At 73.1% G+C, this 13,495-nt stretch overlaps 2 protein-coding genes across 2 annotated transcripts; both read left to right on the forward strand.

Moving 5' to 3' along the window:
• Window positions 1-5,414: 5,414 nt before the first annotated feature.
• On the forward strand, window positions 5,415-8,681 carry ADM2 (adrenomedullin 2). Its single transcript, XM_071418451.1, has 2 exons — window positions 5,415-5,788; window positions 7,193-8,681. The coding sequence occupies exons 1-2, from the start codon at window positions 5,697-5,699 to the stop codon at window positions 7,593-7,595; spliced, it is 495 nt and encodes a 164-aa protein (XP_071274552.1). The 5' UTR covers window positions 5,415-5,696; the 3' UTR covers window positions 7,596-8,681.
• A 1,914-nt stretch (window positions 8,682-10,595) lies between these two features.
• On the forward strand, window positions 10,596-13,443 carry MIOX (myo-inositol oxygenase). The gene is made up of 10 exons (XM_071418464.1): window positions 10,596-10,613; window positions 11,513-11,575; window positions 11,770-11,850; window positions 12,048-12,210; window positions 12,294-12,361; window positions 12,453-12,562; window positions 12,667-12,734; window positions 12,976-13,025; window positions 13,127-13,239; window positions 13,335-13,443. Exons 1-10 carry the CDS (start codon window positions 10,596-10,598, stop codon window positions 13,441-13,443), a joined length of 843 nt encoding a protein of 280 aa, XP_071274565.1.
• The last annotated feature ends 52 nt before the right edge of the window (window positions 13,444-13,495 follow it).

Below are 13,495 nucleotides of genomic sequence, written 5' to 3' on the forward strand. Positions count from 1 at the left end.
AGCGCCGGCCGCCGCGGGGGGCGGGGCCGTGCCTCCCATTGGCTGCGGGCGGGAGGGGCTGCGCCTCCCATTGGCCGAGAGCTGAAGGGCGGGGCCGGCCACGGAGTGGGCGGGGCCTGATTGGATGGGGCGGAGCCGGGCGAGGGGCTTCCCCGGGGGGGGGGGGAGGGTCCGGGAGTGGGGGGGACACGGGGACATCCCGGGGTATGGGGACATCCAGGGGTGTGCGGGGCCATCCCGGGGTGTGCGGGGCCGTCCCCGAGTGTGCACGGACACACGTGTGGGGACCCTCCGGATGCAGGGGGACACCCCCCGTGAGCACAGACCCCCGCAGGTGTGCACGGCCCCCAGGGTGCCCACAGGTTGTACACGACCGCCATTGCACACAGTCCCCCGGGAAAGGACCCCGCAGGTGTGATCCCACTGGGGTGTGACCCCACACACTCAGGTATGACCCCACACAGGTGTTATCCCACACACAGAGGTGTCCCCACATACACAGAGGTGTCCCCCACACACAAGTGTGACCCCACACAGGTGTTATCCCACACACAGAGGTGTCCCCACATACACAGAGGTGTCCCCACACACAAGTGTGACCCCACACAGGTGTTATCCCACACACAGAGGTGTCCCCACATACACAGGTGTGACCCCACACACAGGTGTGACCTCACACAGGTGTTATCCCACACACAGATGTGTCCCCACACACAGATGTGACCTCCAGGACACGACCCTGAGGCTCGGTGTCCCCATCCCGTGGTGTCCCCGGCACTCGGGGCTCCGTGCCACCCCTCCGCCGGGGACAGCGGGGCCCTGCCCGAGGGTGGCGGTGGCCGCAGGGCCGCGTGGGCAGCGCGGGTCCAGTGCCGTTCCTCCGGGGGCTGGGGTCGGCCCGAGCAGTGCCCGTACTGCCCTTGTGCCCGTCCCGTTAAGTCCCGTCCTGTCCCGTCCCGGAGCTGGTCCGTGCCAGGCCCAGGACACACCCGGGACCCGGGCAGGACCCGCCCCGGTGCCCCCGGCCGGGGCACGGCCGCTGCCGAGCCGGGGATCGCCCATCGGAGCTCCCGATCCCCACCGCCACGGGAGCGGGACGTGGGGTGGGGATGGGGGCGGCCCGAGGGGCGCCGGGGGTCCGGGCAGAGCCCCGGCAGCAGCGGCAGCTCCCGCAGCCCTGGCTCAGCCCCGGTGTCCCCGCGGCGTTCCCGGGCAGGGCCAGCCCAGGGCATCCCCATCCCCGGCCCTGGGGTTCACCCCCCGGCCTGGGGGGATCCCGGGGTGCGCGGCCGGTCCCGGCACCCCCCGAGCGGGGTCCCCCCGCAGCCCGCAGCCCGCACCCGGCCGGGGGTGATGCAACCCTGCCCGGCCCTTGCGCCTCCCGCCCGGCCCCGCCGCGTGTCGGGACATGTGCGGCGTGTCGGGACACGGCTGGCTCCGTGCCGGGCACCGGCCCCGCCGCGCCCGCCGGGCACGGCCGCGCAGAGACCCCCAGTGCCCCGCGCCGGGCCCGCCCCGGGCAGGGCTGTACCAGGGCGGCTCCTGGGGACACCCGCGGGGTGGGCAAACGGTGACCGGTGGTGGCACCGAGCCGCAGGTGTCCCTGTGCCATGTGCCCATTGCGGCACGGCTCGGCCATCGGCCGGCTGCGGCCTGGCACCGGGGTGGCCGTGCCCGTGTCCCCGCATCCCCGCATCCCCGTGTCCCTGAATCCCCGCATCCCCGTGTCCCTGAATCCCCGCATCCCCGTGTCCCCTCATCTCCGTGTCCCTGTGTCCCCGTGTCCCCACATCCCCGTGTCCCCACATCCCTGTGTCCCCCAGTCCCCTGCACGGAGCCACACCCGGACCCCGGTCTGCAGGGAGCACGGGGGGCTGTGCGGGCACAGAGCAGGGGACAGCCGCTGTGACCCCGTGGGACAGTGACACGGGGCCACCAGCAGGGTGACCGCCCGGGGACAGCCCGAGGGACGGCTACCCGGCAAAGGTGACAGCGGGGACGTGGGACCGGAGCGGCGCCGGAGGCCGGGAACGGGAAAACCGGGCTGATCCAGCCTGGCAGCGCCCGGGGCCGTGCGGCTGTGACCGCGCCTGTGCCAGGGTGGGACGGGCACAGCGACACCGCTGGGGTCTGCACGGGCGGGGTCGGGACCGCAGGGGTGGCACCGGCACCGCAGGGGTGGCTCTGACACCGCGGGGGTGGCACTGGCACTGCAGGGGTGGCACCGGCACCGCAGGGGTGGCTCCGGCACCGCGGGGGTGGCACCGGCACCGCGGGGGTGGCACTGACACTGCAGGGGTGGCACTGGCACCGCAGGGGTGGCACCGGCACCGCGGGGGTGGCACCGGCACCGCGGGGGTGGCACTGACACTGCAGGGGTGGCACCGGCACCGCGGGGGTGGCACTGACACTGCAGGGGTGGCACTGGCACCGCGGGGGTGGCACTGGCACCGCGGGGGTGGCACTGACACTGCAGGGGTGGCACTGGCACCGCGGGGGTGGCACTGCAGGGCCCGGCGGCGGCTGGCGGTGCCGCGGGCCGTGGTGGCAGCGGTGACAGGGCACCAGGGGCTGTGCGGGACCCGCAGGGGCAGCAGCGGGCACGGGGAGAGCAGGACACGGGCACGGGGACAGGAACGGGGCACGGGCACGGGGACACGAGGCACGTGCAGAGCCCGGTCGTGCCGTGTGCCCGGGATCCTCCCGGGCAAGAGCTGCTGCTGGGGACACTGGGGACTCTGGGGACACTGGGGGTTGCTGGCGTTCCTGGAGATGCTGGGGACACTGGGAGCACTGGGGATGCTGGGAGCACTGGGGACCCTGGTGACACTGAGGTGTCCGCAGGCTGGAGGACGCGGTTCCTCCCCTCTCCCGGCAGTTCCCGGCTGTTCCCGCGGCCCGGACACGGAGCCCGGTGTCGCGGAGTGTCCCTGTCCCCGCTGCCCAGCGGGACACGGCTCCGGGGCCGTGTGAGGCCACCTCGGGTGTCCCGGTGGGCTCAGGGATGGGGTAGCGGCTGCTCGGTTTGGGGGTCCCGGCTGTGCCCCCCGCCCCCCGGGTGCTGCTCGCGGGGTCCCAGCACCCAGAGGAGCTTTTTGGGGAGCGGGTGCCCGGAGCGGGGCTGTCCCCGGGGCCTCAGCCAGCAGGCAATTAAGCTAATTAAAACTTCTCCTGGGTTCCCAGGGCCGGGAGCCAGCAGAGAGGAAGAGGGAGAGGAAGAGGGAGAGGGAAAGCGCTGCCGGGCCCCGGGGACAGATGAGGTGACCCGGGGACGGCAGCTCCCGGTGCGGGTCCAGCTGTGGCACGAGCGGGTGGCAGCAGCTCCCGGGGTGGCTCCGGCGGTCACCCGTGCCGGGGTGGCTGTGAGGGGACATCTGTCACCCCCCACGACCGGGCAGCGCCCGGGGTCCCTCCCTGTGCCCCAGGGATGGTGATCCCTGAGGAGGAGGAGGGCAGGGAAACGGCTCCTGCCCGTGCTGCGAGCCCGGGGGCTCAGCTGCACCCCTGCGGTGTCCCCAGAGCCCCCTCCTCGTGATTCTGGTGCCACTGACCCTGGTGACACGGGTTTGTCCCCGGGGGTGACGGCAGCTGGCCCTGCCCCGCACGGGCACCCGCACAAGGGCCTGGGAGGGGAGCCCAGCCCGGAGCCCGGGATGGCCCTGGGGTCGCTGTGGGACAGATGTCACCTCCGAGATCCGCGCCCCAGAGCCAGGGGGTGACACCCGCGGGCGCGGCCGTGGGGACACCGCGGTGGCGGCGTTGGGCTCGGGGCGGGGGTCGGAGGGCCCGGGGTGTCCCGCGTCCCCCGCCCGCGGCTCTCGGCCTTGTTTTGAGCCGGGTTTTCCCTCTCGCTGGGGCAGCCCAGCGGCAGAGCCCGCACCGCGGCAGGGATTCCCCGGGAGCCGGGCGGCACCGGGGGTCGCGGCGGGGCCCGGCCGTGCCCCCCCCCCCGCCCCGCTCAGGGCCGCGTCCGCCGCCCCCGCCCGTCCCCCCCGCGCCGGATCAGGTGCTGCCCCAAATCCCCCCGCACGGGGCCGGGTGTGTGGAGCCTTTGTGTCCCGATAATGCGGAAGAATCCCAGCGATTCCGGGCACGCGGAGGCCCCCGGCCCTCGGCCTGGGGAAGCCGCGCCGGGGGGAGCGGGAACCCCCAGCCCCGGGCTCCGGGCCGCCTCGGGCCCCCGGGGGTGCTGGGGGGGCCTCCCCCGATCCCACCGGGAGCTCCGGCCCCGAGCAGGGGTGGGGGTCCCGGCCGGGGGTCCCAGCGAGGGAAGCTGTGGGGACCCCTCCCCTGCCCAGCTCAGGAGCAGCCCCCCAGGAGCCCCCCGGGACCCCAGGAGCCCGGTTTGGGGGAGCTGCTGCCCGGCGGGAGCGGGGCCGGTCTGATCCGTGCGGATTTACATTCCTCGGTTGTTCTGCAAGGCCCCATGTGATGCTTTAAACACGGAATCAGCCCTGGCAGCACCGGGGGTGGCGCTGCCCCCCGAGGGGCCCGGGGGGCACCTGCAGCTGTCCCTGCTGGGGCACTGGGGGGTGCCGGGGTGCCCGGGGGTGCCGGGCGGGAGGGCACGGCCGGGCTTGGCAGGGCCCGGCGCGACGTGGCACGGGGCACACGGGGCAGCCCGGACCCAGCCCGGCCGGGGGCTGCCAGACCCCCCAACAGTCCCGGCCCAGCCCCGTCCCTCTGCCCCCCAGAGGGGTCCCCCAGCCCAGCCCAGCCCAGCCCAGCCCAGCCCAGCCCAGCCCGGCCCCGGGGCCGCTCCCCAGCCCCGGCCCCGAGCTGGGAAGGTCCCGGGGGCAGCGGGGCCGAGGGGGCCGGGTACGTGCGGTACGGGGCGAGGCTCGGGGCGGGCTCGGCCCTCGGGTGCTGCGGAGCTGGGGCCATGCCAAGGAAGGTGCGAAGGTGGCGCGGGGCCGAGGGGCCCGGGGGCAGTGCGGGGCTGGGAGGGGCAGTGCGGGGCTGGGATGGGGCAGTGCGGGGCTGACAGGGGCAGTGCGGGGCTGGCAGGGGCAGTGCGGGGCTGGGATGGGCAGTGCGGGGCTGGCAGGGGCAGTGCGGGGCTGGGATGGGGCAGTGCGGGGCTGGGATGGGCAGTGCGGGGCTGGGATGGGCAGTGCGGGGCTGGGATGGGGCAGTGCGGGGCTGGGATGGGCAGTGCGGGGCTGGGATGGGCAGTGCGGGGCTGGGATGGGGCAGTGCGGGGCTGGGATGGGGCAGTGCGGGGCTGGCAGGGGCAGTGCGGGGCTGGGATGGGGCAGTGCGGGGCTGGGATGGGGCAGTGCGGGGCTGGGGTGCTGCGGGACTTGGGGGTCGCGGGAGCGCTGCGGGGCCGGGAAGGTGCGGGGCCGGTGCGGAGCCGAGGGCGGTGCGGGGCTGCTCCTGCTCCCGCCCGCGGCTCCTCCCGTCCCGTTGGGCTCCTCCCGCCCGCCGGCCCCGGCGATATTTAACCTGGGCCGGGGCGGGGAGCGGCAGCGCCGAGCGGGGACAGAGCCGAGCCCGAGGCAGCGCAGCCCGGTCCCGCTCAGGCACCGCCGGGACCCCGCGCCGCCCCCGGCTGCGGCACAGGCAGGGAGCGGAGCGGGGGCAGGACCAGAAGGGGGCTGCGATCTGGAGCCGGACCCCAGCGCGACCCCCCCGCCGAGCCACCCTCCCCGTGCCTCCCGCAGCCGCCGCCGCTCGTCCCGTCCCGTCCGGCCATGCGAGCCCCGGCCCCGCTGGCGCTGGGTTGCGTCAGCTTCGCGCTGTGCCTGCTGGAGCTGCCCCACGGCCGGGCCCTGCCGCCGCGCAGGTGAGGGACCCTGCCCGATCCCTGCCCGATCCCTGCCCCGATCCCTGCCCGATCCCTGCCCCGATCCCTGCCTTCACTCCCTGCCCGCGCCCCCCGCTCCCATCCCTGCCCGGACCCCTCCGGAGCCCCCTGCCCGGGGCGAGCCCCCGCCCTCGCCCCTGCCGAACCCCTCCCCGCTCGTCCTGCCCACCCGCACCTCCTTTCCCCGCACCCCTTCTCCCGCACCCCCTGCCCGCCCCCCAGCTCCGCGCGCTCCCCGTTCCCCCCGGGATGGGGTCTGGGGGGGTCCCGGGGCAGCGTCTCCTACCGGGCCCCCACCCCGGGGACCCAGTACCGGGCGGGGTGCGCTGGGTCCCGGCCCCCGCCGTGAGCGCTGGGGGCACCGGGGGCACCCTCGGGGGTGCGGGAGGTGCCAGGTGTGCCAAGGTGTGCGAGGTGTGCCAGGTGTGCCAAGGTGTGCGAGATGTGCCAGGTGTGCCAAGGTGTGCCAGGTGTGCCAAAGTGTGCAAAGGTGCGCCAGGTGTGCCAGAGCCGCGGGGGTTGGCACACGCCGGGACAGAGATTTTGTGTGTGCGGGATCTCGGGGGTGCCCGTGGCCGCTGTGGGTGCCCGGGGGGGTCCCTGGGGTCGGGCCGGCCCCCCCCGTGTGCGTGTGCACGCCCCGCACGTGCGGGTTCGCGTCCCTGCTCGGGGAGCGCGTCCGGGCCGGCCCCGGCGCCCGGGGATCCCCGCCTGGCTCGGGGCGTGCGGGGGGAGCAGCCCTGGCACCGCCGTGCGTGGGGGGCACCGGGGCACCCCGACCCCGCCGGGCACCCCTGCCGTGGCTGGGCTGGGCTGGGGGCCCGTGGGGCGCGGGACGAGGGTTAAAATGGGGAGGAAATGTTAAAAGAAAGGGAAAAGAGAAGGACGGGACACAGACCAAAAGCTCCAAGCTCCTTGGAACTGAGGAGGGGTCCCCTGAGGGAAAGGTGTCGCGGGACAGGGGCACTGAGGCACGGGGCGGGTGGTGGCACCGAGGTGGTGGCACCGAGGTGGTGGCACCGAGGCCGGACCCCCCCGCGGGTGCCCGGGGCTCGGGCGTGGGTGCCGGGGCCGGGGCACGTGGGAACGGGGTGGGCGGAGCGGGGGGAGCCGGGGGGGCTCCGGCGGGACCGGCGGCTGCCCGGAGGTGTCGTGTGTGCGGGACACGTGTCCGTGTGCTCGGGGTACGTGTGTGCCTGCAGGTAGCGGCTGCTTCCTCCTCCTCCTCCTCCTCCTCCTCCTCCTCCTCCTCCTCCTCCTCCTCCGCCCCTCCGGAAGCCCCGGGCTCAGCGCTGGCTCCGGGCTCGGCGTTGCCCGGTTCCCCCCCAGCAGAGCCCGGGAGCCGCAGCTGTGCCTCCTGACCGTGTCCCTTCCCTCCTGCAGGGCCCCCCCGGCGCGGAGCCCCCCGGCGCGGATCCCCGCTCTCCCCGGAGACGCCCCGGCCCCGCAGCCCGTCGGGCCCCTGCGGCACCGAGCCCCGGTTCCCCGGCACGGCCCGTGGGTCGCCCCCCGGCACCGCCCGCCCGCCCCGCGGCCGCCGCCGTGGCACGTCCGGCGCCTCATCCTGCGGCACGACCGACGGCGGGACCCCCGGCGGGACCCCCGGTGGGACCCCCGGGCCGCCCGGGGCCGCCGGCACGCCGGGGCGCACCTGGTGCGGGTGGGCTGCGTGCTGGGCACCTGCCAGGTGCAGAACCTGAGCCACCGCCTGTGGCAGCTGCGGGGACAGTCGGGCCGCCGCGACTCGTCCCCCATGAACCCCAACAGCCCCCACAGCTACGGCTGAGGGGGGGGCGCGCCCCCGCCCCGCGGGACCCCCCAAGCACCGCCGCGGGCTCCTCCGGGCGCCGGAACCTCCTGACGGAGCACCGGGGTGGCCAGGGACGGACAGGAGCTGCAGCGGCACCGCGGGACTGCCGGTGGCCCGCGATGACCCAGCGGGATCCGTGGTGGCCCCAGAGACTGGCGGTGGCCCCAGAGACTGGCGGTGGCCCGGAGCGACTCACGGTGACCGGTGCTGGCCCGTAGTGACTCTCGGTGGCTCAGAGTGGCCCCTGGTGGCTGGTGGTGGCCCGTGGTGACCCGTGCTGGCTGGCAGCGGTCAGTCTGTGCGGGCCAGGTCCAAGGGCCACCGGGAATCCCGCTGACCGCAGCAGCACCGGCGCCTTGTGCAAGACGCTCCGGCTGACTCAGCGTTCCCGTGCCGGCCGTGGCACCCCCGGAGCCCCCCCGGGGCACCCCCAGGCGCCCCAGAACTTCCCCAGGGTGACACGGGGGCTGCGGGAGCCCCGCAAGGACAGGGCCCAGGGACCCCGCTCCGGCCTGGGGGACGGGGCAGCCCCAGCACCGTCCCCACCTGGGGGTCCTGGTTGGGGCTGGCACCTTCCCAGGACAAATTCCTCAGTGTGAATATTGTCCCCTCCCCTGGCTCCTTGTCCCAGCCTGTGTCACCCACGGCCCAGCAGGAGCTGGCCACAGGGGGATGTCCCCAAATGTGGGGGGCAGCGGAAAGGTTGGGGTCCTGTGCCCCACTGCTGCCTGTCCTGGACCTGTCCCCGCTCCTGGCCCTGTCCTGTCCAACCCTGCCCCCTGCTGCACCCCCACACTGCGTCCCCACAGGGCTCAGTGGGTGCCCACATTGGCTGGTGGCCCATGGACACGAGGGGACACGTGTGACATCCCTGTCACCCCCCAGGGCTGTCACCCCATGGCCCGGTGGGACAGGGATGTGTGACCCCAGGTCTCTGTCCCACCCCCTCCTGGGAGCAGCTTGAGCAGCCCCCCAAGAGCAGCACCCCCATATCCTCCAGAACAGCCCTGGCCTCCCAGGAGCACCCCCATTCCCAGAGCACCCCATTCCCAGAGCACCCCCATTCCCAAAGCACCCCATTCCCGGAGCACCCCCATTCCCAGGAACACCCCATTCCCAGAGCACCCCATTCCCAGAGCACCCCCATTCCCAAAGCACCCCATTCCCAAAGCACCCCATTCCCAGAGCACCCCCATTCCCGGGGCACCCCATTCCCAGAGCACCCCATTCCCAGAGCACCCCCATTCCCAAAGCACCCCATTCCCAGAGCACCCCCATTCCCGGGGCACCCCCATTCCCAGAGCATTCCCAGTCCCACAGGAATGTGCCTGTTCCCCCCAGAGCACCCCATTCTCAGGAACACCCTATTCCCAGAGCACCCCATTGCTGGGAACACCCTCTTCCCAGGAACACCCTATTCTCAGAACACCCCATTCCCAGAGCACCCCATTCCCAGAGCACCCCAATCCTCCCAGGAGCTCCCCAGCCCCCATTCTCCATTGCCCCTGGGTGTCCCGGGAGGTTCTGGGACAGGACGTCCCCTGGGTGCCACACCAACACAGCTGCCCCTGGGTGCCTGTCCCTGGGTGTCCCAGTTTCAGGACAGGATGTCCCCTGGGTGCCACATGGACGGAGCTGTCCCTGGGTGTCCATCCCCACAGGTGTCCCAGGACTTCCTAAATCCCATGGAGCTGCTGAGGGGCGCTGGGGGACCTGAGGGGCACGGGGGTGCCCAGGCCTTTGTCCCCTCCCCTGGGTGCCCCTGCTGAGCCTGGTGGGTGCCTGACCCACCCTGGGCCAGGTCGCTGCTTCCTGGGAATCCTGGTTTGTGTGGAATAAACAAAGCTTGTGAGGAGGAGCTGGGATGGAGCGTGGTGATCCCATGGGGATGGGGCAGGGGTGGAGGGTGGTGACCCCATGGGGATGGGGCAGGGATGGGGCACGGTGATCCCATGGGGATGGGGCACAGTGATCCCATGGGGATGGGGCAGGGATGGGGCACGGTGATCCCATAGGGATGGGGCAGGGATGGGGCACAGTGATCCCATGGGGATGGGCTATGGGATGGGGCACAGTGATCCCATAGGGATGGGGCAGGGATGGGGCAGGGATGGGGCACGGTGATCCCATGGGGATGGGGCAGGGATGGGGCACAGTGATCCCCTGGGGATGGGGCAGGGATGGGGCACGGTGATCCCATAGGGATGGGGCAGGGATGGGGCACGGTGATCCCATAGGGATGGGGCAGGGATGGGGCACAGTGATCCCCTGGGGATGGGGCAGGGATGGGGAACAGTGATCCCATGGGGATGGGCTATGGGATGGGGCACAGTGATCCCATGCAGAGGAGGCACAGTGATCCCATAGGGATGGGGCAGGGATGGGGCACAGTGATCCCCTGGGGATGGGGCAGGGGGTGGGCGAGGGGCAGCCGTGTCCAGGGACAGGCATTGGGACCCTCAGGGGCAGGAGGTGACAGGCGGGGGCTGTGTCCACGGGGCTGTGGGGACAGTGGGGACACACACGTGTGTGTGTGTGTGTGTGTGTGTGTGTGTGTGTCACCCCTTGCCCGGCTGTGTCCGTGCCCTGTCCCGCCATGCCTGTGCCCACACGTGCCCATGTCTGGCCGTGCCCACCCGTGCCCTGTCAGCCGTGCCAGCCCGGGCCGTGCCCGGTCACACCCGTGCCATCGCCTCCACGGGGCAGCGCCATCCCGGTGTCCCCGCTGTGCCCCCGTCCCCAGGGTCCGTTCTGTTCCCGTGTCCCTGCGGGGTCACTCCCCAGGGGCTGGGGGTCCCCCAGCCCCCTCCGGGCGGGCGCGGGGTCAAACATTAACCGGGGCGGGTTAACTGGTCACCGATTGTCACCGATTGTCACCGATTGTCCCCGCGGGGCCGGGCGGGCCGCCCGCGCCACCCCCGCCATAAAAGCGGGGCTGCGGCGGCCACCCCCAGCCCCGGAGCCCCCAGACCCAGCATGAGCGGCCTGCAGGAGGTGAGTGGGGCGGGGGGCTCCACCGGGGAACAGACACACATGGGGGGGGGGGACAGACACACCTGGGAGGGGGGGACAGACACACCTGGGGGGGACAGACACACCCTGGGGGGACAGACACACCTGGGAGGGGGGGACAGACACACCTGGGAGGGGGACAGACACACCCGGGCCACCCCAAACCCGGGGGCAGAGGAGACCCCTTGGCGATGTCACCCCTGCTGGGAGGTGCCACCCCACCCCAAAGGGTCCCAGCCCAGGGGGTCCCGAGGCTATGGGGAGCTGCTCCCCACCCTGGGTGGGGTTGGGGGGACAGGGCCAGCCCGGGGGGTGTCCCACAGCACCCGTGGGGCTGAGCAGAGACCCCCAACAGGGCCCCCCGGACTGGTGTCCCCACCGAGGGACAGCCGGGGCTGGACCCCCCCAGGGATCGGGGATGGCACCCCCAGGTCCGTCTGTGCCCCGGGGACGGACAGTGCGTGGTGATTGTGACACCGTGATAGATAGTGTGTGACAGCGTGTGACACAGTGATAGATAGTGTGTGATAGTGTGTGATAAGGTGCGACACCGTGTGACAAAGTGTGACATTGTGTGGCGGTGTGTGATAGTGTGGGACATTGTGTGACAGTGTGATCCCGCCCGACCAGGTCTCTCCTTGGTGCCAGTGTCCCCCTGTCCCCAACCTCCTGTCCCTGTCCTGCAGAGCCTCGGCCAGAGGAGCGGGACAGGACCCTTGATCCCCTCTGTCCCTGTCCCATGTCCCTGTCCCCATCCCACATTACCCGGGCTGGGGCAGGATGGGGCCCCTAAGCCACTCCGGTCCCCTGTCCCCTGTCCCCTGTCCCTGTCCCTGTGCCGCGGTGCCCACGCGGGTCCCCCTGAGCCCCCGTCCCCGCAGGACCCCGACAGCTCCGCGGAGCCCCAGCCCGGCGAGGCCAAGAGCGAGCTCCGCAACTACACCGTGAGTGGAGTGGGGGTCCCGGCTGCGCGGGGGTCCCAAACCGGGCGGCTCCCGGGGCTCCGGCTGTCCCCAGAGCCGCGCTGGGGGTCCCGCCCTGCTGGCGGAGCAGCCCCGGGGGCTCGGGCACCCCGGGCTGGGTGTGGGGACACGGGGGGAGCCCCGGAGCGCCCCCAGCCGCCGGTGCTGCCCCGCAGGAGGGGAAGCTGATCGACCGCGTGTTCAACACCTACCGGCTCATGCACACGCACCAGACCGTGGAGTTCGTCCGCAGGAAGGTGCCACCTGCCCCGGGCCACCCCCGGCGTCACCCCCTGTCCCCCGGTGCCACCACAGCGGCGGGGCTGTCCCAGCCCTTCCCCCCCGCACCCCAAACGCAGCCCCGCCGCCCCATCCCAGCCCGGCTGGGGGCACCGAGGGGCAGCGGCCCCCCGGGGAGGGGATGGCGCTGTCCCCACGTGTCGCGTGTCCCCAGAGCGCCCAGTACGGCTCCTGCTCGCAGCGGAGGATGAGCGTGATGGAGGCGCTGGAGCTGCTGGACCAGCTCGTGGACGAGTCGGACCCCGACGTGGATTTCCCCAACTCCTTCCACGCCTTCCAGACGGCCGAGGGGATCCGCCGGGCGCACCCCGACAAAGGTAGGGCCGGAGCCCGCCCTGTGCCGCGCCCTGTGCCCCGCCGGGTCCCGGCCCGGGGCTGACACGGCCCCGCTCGCCCCCAGACTGGTTCCACCTCGTGGGGCTCCTGCACGACCTGGGCAAGGTGCTGGTGCTGTTCGGGGAGCCCCAGGTGAGCGGCACGGCGGGGAGGGGGCTCGGGGGGATCCCCCCGCGGCCGGGGGACCCTCGGGGGGCGCTGTGACCCCCGTGCCCCCCGGCAGTGGGCCGTGGTCGGGGACACCTTCCCGGTGGGCTGCAAGGTGCAGAAGTCGGTGGTGTACGGGGACTCCACCTTCCACGAGAACCCCGACACCAGAGACCCCCGGTACAGGTGAGCGGGACCCCGGGGGGTTTGGGGGGCGGGGGCTGCACCCCCGGCCCGGCCGTGCTGCGGGAGGGGGGGGTCCAGCCCCTCAATTCCCACCCCATCCCCAGCACCGAGTACGGGATGTACCAGCCCGGCTGCGGCCTGGACAATGTCCTCATGTCCTGGGGCCACGATGGTGAGTCTGGGGGGCCAGGGGTTCCCTCCTGGCCGCAGGGCCCCCTGCCCCAAAGGGGTCCGGGTGCCCCCCAAAGGGGCTCTGCTGACCCCCCCATTGCCCCCTCTGCATGGACTGTGGCCCTTGGTGTGGGGCAGGGGCTGCTCTTTGGGGGGGCTGCAGCTCCTGGGGGGGCTCTGCACCTCTCGGGGTCCCCCCCAGCGGGGCTCCAGCCCCTCCCCACGCTCACCCCTACTTTCAGAGTACATGTACCAAGTGATGAAGTTCAACAACTTCACCCTGCCCAAGGAGGTGAGCTCAGCCTGGGGAGGGGGGGGTGCTCAGGCAGGGACCCCCGGGAGGTTTGGGGGTGCGGGGGGGAGCACCCTAACCCCGCGTCCCCCCCACCCCAGGCCTTCTACATGGTTCGCTTCCACTCCTTCTACCCCTGGCACGCCCACGGTGACTACGGGCACCTGTGCTCGGAGGAGGATCGCCGCATGCTGCCCTGGCTCCGGGAGCTCAAGTGCGTGCCCGGGAGGGGCTGGGGGCTCGGCCGGGGCCCCCCGGGGCTGTGGGGGGTGCAGCCCCCGCCCTGACCCCCCCCGTTTGCCCCCACAGCAAGTTTGACCTGTACACCAAGCAGGAGGAGCTGCCCGACGTGCAGCAGCTCCGCGCTTACTACCAGGGCCTCATCGACAAATACTGCCCGGGGCAGCTCTGCTGGTGACCCCCCCATCCTGCGGGACCCTGAACCCCGCTGAGCCCCCCCCCAAACCCTG

Source organism: Agelaius tricolor, unplaced genomic scaffold (assembly GCF_023055355.1).
Source record: "Agelaius tricolor isolate 1412-34295 unplaced genomic scaffold, bAgeTri1.0.p SCAF_86, whole genome shotgun sequence".
NCBI lineage: Eukaryota > Metazoa > Chordata > Aves > Passeriformes > Icteridae > Agelaius > Agelaius tricolor.

Bases quoted from the DNA above. Each gene is read 5' to 3' on its own strand.
- ADM2 (XM_071418451.1), top strand. From the start codon at position 5,697: ATGCGAGCCCCGGCCCCGCTGGCGCTGGGTTGCGTCAGCTTCGCGCTG. The intron at 5,789-7,192 runs GTGAGGGACCCT...TCCCTCCTGCAG, and splicing joins CGGGCCCTGCCGCCGCGCAG to GGCCCCCCCGGCGCGGAGCC.
- MIOX (XM_071418464.1), top strand. The intron at 12,362-12,452 runs GTGAGCGGCACG...GCCCCCCGGCAG, and splicing joins TGCTGTTCGGGGAGCCCCAG to TGGGCCGTGGTCGGGGACAC. The intron at 12,563-12,666 runs GTGAGCGGGACC...CCCCATCCCCAG, and splicing joins ACCAGAGACCCCCGGTACAG to CACCGAGTACGGGATGTACC.